A 10,800-nucleotide genomic window follows, 5' to 3' on the forward strand; every position below is an offset into this window, starting at 1 on the left:
GTTGACCAAAGTAATTACAGACTATGACTAATCTAGCAAGAAACATGAGCGTTACAATTATCTCCCCATTACAATGATTCCGTCCTCGGAATCATGCAGCAGCAAACAGATGCGGACAACGACTTTTCATTTCACTTTCTGTTTCCTAGGTGAGGGTCGGCCCTGCCGTGTGTTTCCATTGCACTAGCACCAAGTCAATCATCTTATATCGTCATTTCTTCCTCTTACGGTCAACGATGGATTCAGGCTCTTGAACTAACCTTCTATCTTCATCAATCCTTAACTCTGAAAGTGGGAGCATATCAACTTCTTCTACCAAGTACTTCCTTAAATAACAAACATGAAAGGTATTATGGATACCTTGCAGTTTGTTGGGCAATTCAAGCTTGCATTCTTGATTCTCTATCCTTTTAAGTACTTTGAATGGTCCTTTCCCTTATGACTTTTAGCTTGTCAGCGGTCTGATGTAATAATTCAAGACCTGCGAAGTGTTCTCTCTCGCTTCCAACCAACATGATGGTGTACGACACTTCCTTCCGTACAGTGCTTTGTAATGAGGCATCTTAATGTTTGAGTGATAAGTGATAACTATTCTTATAGGCGAATTCGGCTAGTAATATGTGGGCATCCCAGCTACCAGGAAACTTCAAGGAACATGCTTGCAACATATCTTCCAAGGTTTGGATAGTTCTCTCACGTTGTCCGTCTGTTTGTGGATGATAGGCAGTTCAGAAGCACAAATTTATGCCCATTGCTTCCTGCGAACTCTTCCAAAATCTAGAAATGAAGCGACTGTCCCTATATGACATGATAGATAAGGGTACTCCATGTATCCTGACAATTTCCTCTATATAGGTCTCTGCCAACTTCTCCGAGTTTTTTTTTTTTTTTTTTTTTTTTTTTTTTTGTAAGAATAGGGTATTTTTGCATTCTCTTTGTAAAAATACGGTAGTTTGAACAAATATATGGGGTAGTGGCCCTACCAATCCACCGTTCAAAAATTAGATTTTGAATTTTAACTCTTTGAAATTTCATTCTAAACCATTAGGTTATATAAACTGTCATATTTATATTCTTTGATTTTTAAGTATGGTAATTAAGAATAGAATAATTAATTATTTATGTTGAAGTGAACATTTTAAAAAAATACCTTGATTTGTACTTATAGCTAAAAAGAATTAACATAGCGTTGTTTATTTTGTTAATTTTTTTGCATATTAAAAGAATATTAGTTAGCTATTATTGTTATTATTATTTTTACGCATATTAAAAAAAATATTAGGATGGAGAGAAACAATAATATTTTCCTCTTTCGTTTTAATTTTGGTAAAAAAAAAAGAAACAAGTCTTACTCTAAAAGTTCACAATTCATGGTAAAAAAATTAAGTTGTATTTTGAAAAAGAAATCATATACAAACCCCGTAAAATGTTTTATTTCCTTTAAGTTTGCTATATATATATATATATATATATATATATATATATATATATATATATATATATATATATATATATATATATATATATATATATATATATATATATATATATATATATATATATATATATATATATATATATATATATATATATATATATATATATATATATATATATATATAGTCAAGATCGAATAAAAAGAAAAATTTTGGTAGAAAGTAAGAAGTTTTTTTCTACATATTTTTTTAGTGAACATACAAAATCAATCATTAGATGATTCAAAGATAAAATGATTCACAAGAAAAAATTCTCAAAAAAAACATCTTTATGATTCATTTTTAAGTAAATTAAGAAGAAAATTCACTTTCATGACAACTTTAGTGAATAACAACGAAATCATTGTATAAATGAATCATCGGTGTGTTTTTTTTGAGATTTTTTTTTGGTGAATCATGTTATTTTTTGATTCATCTAGTGATTCATTTCTTTTATTCGTTAGAAAAATATGTAGACAAAAACTTCTTACCTTCCTACAAAAATAAAATTCTTACCGGATCTATATATATATATATATATATATATATATATATATATATATATATATATATATATATATATATATATATATATATCCGGTAAGAATGTAAAAAAAAAAATTTGATAGGAATGTAAAAAGTTTTTTTTTTTGGTATATATTTTTGACGAACAACACAAATAAATCATTAGATAAATCAAAAATAACATAATTTATAAAAAAAATCCCAAACAATTATCTCGATGATTTATTTTTATGATGATTTTGTTGAATAATCTAATGATTCATTTTTATTTGTTTGCTAATAAATTATGTATATAAAATATTTCTTACTTTCCTACCAAATTTTTTTTCTTATTTAATATATATATATATATATATATATATATATATATATATATATATATATATATATATTGTGTGCTAGAATGCATCAATAGGAATTTAGTAAATTAAATAATTATTTAATTAAATAAATATAGATATTAAATTATTTCCATAATTATATGTATATTAAATGATATCCATAATTATAATTTTCTTTTTATGGAAAGTAATTAAATCCGTCATTAATCTCAGCAATAACATTTTTTCAGAATGAATTCGCATCTAGGTGTTTATATATGAGTTCGTATTTTGTTTCAACACTCACTAGCTTAAACTATAATAAAGTTGCATGGAATATGAAAAACGAGAGTGTATTCTAATAGAATATACTCTTATTCTGCTGGATATTAATTCATTCTGAAAGAATATTAGTGTTGATATTAATGACGAATTTAATTAATTTCCATAAAAATGAGTTTTAAGTATAGATAGCATTTAATATATATATATATATATATATAATTAATACTAAATTCCTATTGGTGCATTCTAGCACACAATAGATGTGAAAAACATTTGAACATATATATATATATATATATATATATATATATATATATATATATATATATATATATATATATATATATATATATATATATATATATATCCAAAACTCATGCATTTAAATAGGAAACACATTGATTAATATCTTTCTGTTTGCATTTAGTATAATACGTTTAAAATAAATATCAAACAGAAATGCTAAAGTATTTATAAATAATAATTAAGATATAAAATATTTATATTAAAACTGAAAGTAACATAAAGATTACAGTTAAAAGTTTAAAAATTAAAAACTAAAGGGTTGAAAATGAAAACAATATTGAAACGTTGGGTGGATTGATGGGGCCACCACTCCATTTTTACAAAGAGAAATGAAACAACCCTAATTTTACAAGGAGAAAGCAAAACGAACCTATTTTTACAACTTAGATCATGTCGTGACATGTAACATCCCAAAACTCATAAGAATTTAATTTTTCAAAAAAACAAGCCATTATCCATAGTTGTTTACAAGAAAAGCCATTTTTTTCAAAAGTAAATTCATATCATAGCGTCTCAAAATCCAATATCATGAAAATAAGAAGATATGCACGATCAAGCATTCGCTTTCTCACGATCCTCTGAAGTACCTGAAATAATAAACTAAAACTGTAAGCCATAGGTTAGTGAGTTCCCGCAAAGTACTGCCACACGAAATAACAAACAACAACATGCATACATGAGCCTTCAACCTGACCGGACCACCGCACCGAGCCTACAGTCTATATGGACCGCTCTCCGGGCCTTTAACTCGACTAGACCAACTCGCATGCCTTTAGTCTATCTGGGTCGCCCTGGGTATCTTGGCCTTCAACACCAGCTGGTCCGCCTCAACTCAACAAACCATAACATGTCGACGTATACAATATCAATCAATATTCACCAAACACAAGTATCCCTATAGATATAGCAGTCTAACATACATCCAACAACTCAAGTAGTCCTACCGACCTACCGGTCTAATCACATAATCAATGAACGCAAAACACAGTATAACAACATATAACAATCATGATATCTAATCCAATGGGTCGGCATTGGCACATTCGACCCGTATATATAGTGAAGAAAAATCATATCTCAGTCCGAAAAAGATCGGTGAACAGGACAAAACTCCGAATATCAGCTCTACTGATCACTTATCCAACAAATAGTGACCAATTCTCAATTACAACTCAAAAAACCCAAAATACACTCATGTCAACTTGGTCAAAAGTCAAAAGTCAGCAATTTCTCTCCTTTTTTTTTCTTTTTGCGCCCTCAACCTTATTTAAATTCAAATTTTCATAATAAAAAAGTCAAAAAATATGTTTTGCTAATACAAAACAATTTTTGATGTATCATGGATTATCATAATGTAGTTTAAAATTTGGATGAATTATTGTCCAAAATATAAGGTTGAGGTGACACGGTCTGATAATATATATATATATATATATATATATATATATATATATATATATATATGTGTGTGTGTGTGTGTGTGTGTAGAGAATATGAAAACCAAAAAAATAAAAAAAATAAAGACAACTTAAGACAAGTTAAGCGGGTCGGTAAACCAACCCGCTCAAGGGATTAAATGTCACAGCCTACTCAACGCATGCATGCTTGGAAGCATGACTCCTTCAAACTACCGGTACCTAAACTTCAAACCGTTATGATACCTTCCTCGTTTATATGTAAAGAGAAACTAAATATTTTTCTATATATTTTTTTTCTAAGTTATATTTTTATTTATATTAAATGATGACAAATGTTATATTTTAATAAAATTAATTATATTTTAGGATATTTGTAATCATTTCACATTGATAGAAAAATAATTAAATAGAAAAATAATTATGAAATAAATAGGTGAATATTTAATTTCTATATCCGGTCGAAAACATTGGCTGTACAAATTTAGCTAAAAGTCAAAGAGGTCAAACTAATGTGACTAACGGTTTAACTTCTGCCGAAGAATCCTAAATTATCTCATTAAAAAAAATATGTAGCTTTATTTTTTTGAATAATATAATCCTTTATTTATGTTTAATACATCAATTATTTTAAATTAATAAAATAGGAAAAAAAAAGATGCATATATATCTAAAAGTGGAACCAATTATTTTGGGACCACTAAATAATACTATGAAAGAGAGTAGATGTAGCATGTTATTTTGGGACCACTTTTGGGACCACTAAGTAGATGTAGCATCATAGCATGGAGTAATTGTTTTTCAACGAAGTTCTACATTTAATTAGAAGAAGAAACAAAATGCAAATTGTTGGAGCTCTACCATTATAGAAAAAACCAATTAATTAAAATTCATATAATATTCAAATTACACTACTTATTTAGCTGAAAAATTCAATTTTGACACCAACTTAATTACATAATCCATATTATTATGCTATATAAAGTAATTATATAATTCTAGGTTTTCTTGAAAATGTAAATATTCATAAATAATTACGATGTTCTTCCCAATCCCACAAAGGTTGATCCATGGCCTCCATAATTGTAGAGTAAGAATTTGTAGTATTCTTCTGTTCTGATGATATATAGCTATGATTATACGATGAACCCGTCGTCCTCTCTGTGGTTGCATGAAGAACGTTGTCGTGATCTTGATGGGTTTCATGAACTGGTCTTGATCTCACAACTCCTGATGGTCGTCGGTCGAATGCCCTCAAACAGTTTGATTTTATGTACACTCGACACAAACTCCAGTCTTGCATCAGCTGCATTTTTTTAATCATTTATGACACAACAAAAGAAATTAGAATAACTAAAAGAGATATATAACTTTATAAATTCTTGTATTAATCTTTGTGGAAGAACGCGCGTTTGAATCACACAATATTCGAAAATAATTTAAACAAGAACCAATTAACGAATACGTACCTCTGGTGTTGGATTAGTGTTTGAGGAGGGTTCTTCTTCAAAAGCCTTGTATTCATTCATTTTCCATTTAGTTTTCCTTCCTGTTGGAGCTCTACCATTATAGAAAACCATGGTTCTTTTGATCCCAATACCTCGATTACCAGAAGAGTAGACGACGCTAGGAGATCCAGTGGCCTTCCAGTACCCGGAACTTGTGAGGCGGGAAGTTCGCCCTCCCCTTGCTTCGTTCTCCTGTCTAGGAACGAAAAAGAACCATTGCTCAGGGTCTCCTTTACACCGCTCTCCTGCATATTCTGCTTTTTAATGAAGAAAGAAAGAAAAGATTATCATTAGCAACTGTAGATCATCATATATCATTACAATAAACGTATAATATAGTTATCGAAATGTGTGTATAATAACTACGTGCATGGCCATTCCAATGAACTTTAATTATTACACCCAAAATTAATGAAGGGAGTAGGAATTGATTGAAGTACTAACGAGGGAGATCCCAAGGATAGAAATCATAAATATGAAACTGGGGTATGACTCGATCGATTTCTCGTAGTAATCTGGTGGTGCCACTGTTTTGTATCTTGTACTTCAGATAGAATGTTACCAACTCTTCTTCTGTTGGGTAGAATCTAAACCCTGGTCCTCCTCCCTCCATCTCTCTCTTTCTCTCTCTCTCTGATCGATATGGATCTTAATCAATCACGTCTTTTTTCGTGTACTTTACTAAGTAAATTGAATTAGATAATTGATCGAAACTTGACCAAAGCTTTTTCTAATCTCTCAAGCTATTAATCATGAAAATTAGAAGGGGTTCTGCGTGCATGGTCGTCTTATTATTATATATAAACATGCGACTATAAGTGTACGTGTGGAACTAGCTACTAAGCCGAGTAAGACCAGAAAAATGAATATTTCCACTAGGAATTTCCTTGCATGTGCGTGAATCATGTTTGGCGTTCCCAATTAATTTTTTATGGATGAAATTAATTAAAGATATATTCATGACAGTAAATGAAGAATATATACTATTAATTGTGAAATCCGAACTGATAGATAATAAAACGGTGCTTTTAAAAGGAATATTTGATTGTCAAGAATTATAAAAATGATCTCTCCTAAAAAAGAAAGTCATGGTTTCTTCAAGTGTGTATTGAAGAACGTCAGGAGTCCAGTTTCACACCTAACCCATTGCTTACTTTCACTCACTCTAATTACGACCTAAACTAGTCAACTGAACCAAAACAAAAGTAATATGCATCTAGAAAAGGTAGCTTATAGGTGAGAAACGAATATATATATATATATATATATATATATATATATATATATATATATATATATATATATATATATATATATATATATATATATATATATAGAGAGAGAGAGAGAGAGAGAGAGAGAGACAGACAGAGAGAGAGAGAGAGGTAAAGGTTCAAATGAGAACCAAAAAAGATTAAGAATCTAAGAACCAACTAAGGGCATGTTTAATGTGTGGCTGACCGGGTCTGGTCAGCTCTTTTTGCTGACTCGGTCCGGTCAGCGTGTTTGATAAAGGGCTAATTATGTCTGACCCGGTCCAATGAGCTGATTGGGTCATGAGAAAATGTCTGATTCGGTCCTAGGAAAAAAAGAGGCTGACTGGAACATTTCCCACATTGCCCTGATGCTTTCAACGCTCCATTGTGAACGACCCAACCTTTTCTCCCTCTCCCGCTTTTGTGTTTGCCGGAGTTTGCTCCCTCTTTTGCCATCGTCGGTGCATCCATCCCCCTCCAGGCCTCCACTTACTCCATCACAACCATTCTCCACCATTTACCCAGCAACGCAACCTTAATGACTCCATCACAGATTATCAGCCGACCTTGTCCTCCATCTCCTCCGGTAAGGTCTGTAATCGAACGTGGTAGTTTTCCTTAATTGCTTCAAAGTTTGATCTGAAAAATCATTGATTGATTTTCGATTTCTTTTTTATGGAAGGAATTGGTGAATTCATTAGTTTGATAGAAATTTTTGGCGACCTGATTATTGATTCAAATTATCAAAAGTGACTAGAATCAATTCGAAATCAGATGTGACTAAACTTGAAAGTCAAATTGATTTTCCAGGGCAAGCTTTCATTTTCCATATGTGATTTAATTTGAAAATCGAGTTGAATTTGATTATTGATTCTAGATTCAATTCGTGGAATTACTGTTAGAACATGTTCTTAAAATAAACTTGTTGTGGAAGCTGTTTGTGATTTAATACTTTCATGCCTTTTGAGATTTGTATTTCTATTGTTATTTTCCTGTTAAATGAAGGTCTTAGCAAACATACATCTGATGAAGGACTTAAAGAATGCTTTGGGAAGTTTGATGAAGTTTTTTGTGGTTTATTTCTTCTCAGTGAATTATGATTTTGATTCATAAATGTGCTGTTTTTTTTACCTCTATTATATTTTTGGATTAGGAAGTAATAGACTTGCACAGATGTACAAGCAATCGGTCATAAAGGTTTCAACTTTTTTGTTCTTTATCGAGTTTAATTGGGTTTTTTTGCCATCCCTTTGTTTTCTTATTTTTGGGAAGATATGGTCTTTGGATTGTTATATCAAGATGACGATTTGTTGATAGCAAAAGTTTGAAGGTCGGTGGAATAGCTAATACAAGTGTTGGTGGAAAAGAAAAATCTTGAATGTTGTATTTATTTTTATAATTCTCAAATAAATGAAAGTATGTTGTGATTAATATTAATTATAGAGTTTTATGCTAATTCCAATATGTGTTGTATTTCAGATGTTATAAGGGTAAAACAGTCATTTTGTACAGTCAGTTAAATGCAAAATCAAACAGAAAATTTCAGCCAAAAGTTAACTCAGTCAGAAGTTTTAACCCAGTCAGCTTCTAACTCAGTCAGCTCTGACCCAATTAGTAACTATCAAACGACCCCTAATTAAATTTAAACCACTTTTTACATAATACTCGTTATATTCAAATTTAGATCTAGATTTGGATTTCTCTCTCTCTCTCTCTCTCTCTCTCTCTCTCTCTCTCTCTCTCTCTTAAAGCTTCAATAACTCAACTAATGTCTCCTTTTGATTTCCACCATCGGTTACTCCTCAACTGCCGCCATAATCACCCGGACGACAATGCGACCTCCGACGATCACGACTGTCGATGATCCGGTGAGTGTTGTTGCTGATAACGTCAAACCACCATCAGATCTATAACATTGATGTCAGCTACTGCCATTACAGTCGGATGGAATCCTTCAGTGTTTGCGACGAGCATCTAACCTCCGACGATTTGCATTGTTGTTGCTTCGGTTAACCTTCTTCATAACCATCGATGTTAGCCTTGTACCATCAGATCTGTGAGCTATGCTTCATTTCCAACCACCTTCCGACCCCTGACCTCTCCAAATCACCAGAAAACATTGTGTCACCTCTGTCAACCTTTCAGATCTGAAGCCAAAGACGATAGAAAAGTCATCAACTGCCATTGATCTTTCAGATTTGAAGCAAAAAACACCACTTTCTCGGATTTGGTTAGATCTGGTCAGATCTGATGTGTTTGGTGTAATTTCAAGCATAGATCTTGTTAGATCTGAAGTCAAAGACAACAGGATTTCTCAGATCAGGTTAGATCTGTTCAGATCTATAATAACCGAAGACTCTAAGAAACATGACAATCTCAGATCTATAAATCACATCAGATCGAAAACATTATGCACACAAGGTGTTTGATGAAACGAGATCTGTAAGTTTTTAATTTATGAACAAGTGTTCAAAATTTTGTATTAAGCTGTGAATTGTTGTCTGAAGTGTGTATTATACTATGAATTCTGATTTTTTGATACATTAAGTTGTGAATTTTAGTGTTTGAAAAATTGAATTAAGTTTTGAATTGATATCTAAAATGTTTTATTAAATAGTGAATTATGAAACTTTTGTTATCTAGATTTGAATTTTAAACTTTTGTTATCTAGATTTGAATTTTATACACGTAAATGAGTTGTGAATGTAGTGTATTAAAGTATGAATTTTGTATATTAAGCTGTGAGTTTTATTCATACTTTAATATAATAAATTCATATTTTAATACATATAAATGCCTCTAAATAAAAATGTCTAAATATAAGTTTTAAGTTGAGAATATGGATCTAAATATATAATTTTGTGTATTCAGTTGTGAATTTATTGTACTTAACTGTGAATACGCTTTATTAAACTGTGAATATTTTATCTGAAATTATAAATATTAGTTTTAAGTTAATAATATATAACTTTCATATGTATTAAATTATGAATTTGTTATATCAAGTTGTGAATTTTGTGTATTAAACTGTGAATTTTTTTTATTAAACTGTGAATTGACTATATTAAACTGTGAATGTTTATCTGAAGTGTATTAAATTATGAATTTGATATTTTAAATAGTGAATTTTATATATTAAACTGTAATTTACTGTATTAAGTTGTGAATTGACTGTATTAAGTTGTGAATTTTTTATATAAATTTGTGTTAAAATAATAATGATTTGTGAATGAATTTTTCTATTAACTTTATCGTGAATGTATTTTTTTTGTTGTATTTATGTATTAGTTTTTAGATAATTATTTTGCATTAAATTCAAATTGAGGGAATTAATATGTTTATTAAACTGTGAATATAATATTTAAGCTGTAAATACATGACTTTATATATAGATATGATTTTCAATGAATGATGGCTGCGACGGCAGTACAAGATGGTTGATGACAGCATATGTTGGTGGTGATAGAGTTTTAGTTTAACTTATATGAATATGTCAATTAGTGTAATATAGATTGTATGTATTAAGTTGTGAATTTTGTATATTAAAATGTAAATGGACTGTATTAAAATTTATTTTAATAAATCGTGTGTTAAAATAAGAATGTATGTATAAATAAAAATATTATACTATAAAAATTACGAATTTCCCTTTTCACATACCAAAATGACAAATATAATGATTTTTAACATATTTAATAAGTATTCACAAT

General features: G+C 30.0%; 1 protein-coding gene across 1 annotated transcript; it reads right to left on the minus strand.

Annotated features, from left to right (window-relative positions):
- Nucleotides 1-5,189: 5,189 nt before the first annotated feature.
- Nucleotides 5,190-6,652, minus strand: LOC111921006 (NAC domain-containing protein 90). Its single transcript, XM_023916573.3, has 3 exons — nucleotides 6,279-6,652; nucleotides 5,796-6,088; nucleotides 5,190-5,632 (listed from the first exon to the last, which is right to left on the minus strand). Exons 1-3 carry the CDS (start codon nucleotides 6,445-6,447, stop codon nucleotides 5,351-5,353), a joined length of 744 nt encoding a protein of 247 aa, XP_023772341.1. The 5' UTR covers nucleotides 6,448-6,652; the 3' UTR covers nucleotides 5,190-5,350.
- Nucleotides 6,653-10,800: the final 4,148 nt, after the last annotated feature.

Source organism: Lactuca sativa, chromosome 5 (assembly GCF_002870075.4).
Source record: "Lactuca sativa cultivar Salinas chromosome 5, Lsat_Salinas_v11, whole genome shotgun sequence".
In the NCBI taxonomy this organism is placed as follows: domain Eukaryota; kingdom Viridiplantae; phylum Streptophyta; class Magnoliopsida; order Asterales; family Asteraceae; genus Lactuca; species Lactuca sativa.

Bases quoted from the DNA above. Each gene is read 5' to 3' on its own strand.
- LOC111921006 (XM_023916573.3), bottom strand. From the start codon at position 6,447: ATGGAGGGAGGAGGACCAGGGTTTAGATTCTACCCAACAGAAGAAGAG. The intron at 6,089-6,278 runs GTTAGTACTTCA...ATTAAAAAGCAG, and splicing joins CTATCCTTGGGATCTCCCTC to AATATGCAGGAGAGCGGTGT. The intron at 5,633-5,795 runs GTACGTATTCGT...AAAAAAATGCAG, and splicing joins ACACTAATCCAACACCAGAG to CTGATGCAAGACTGGAGTTT.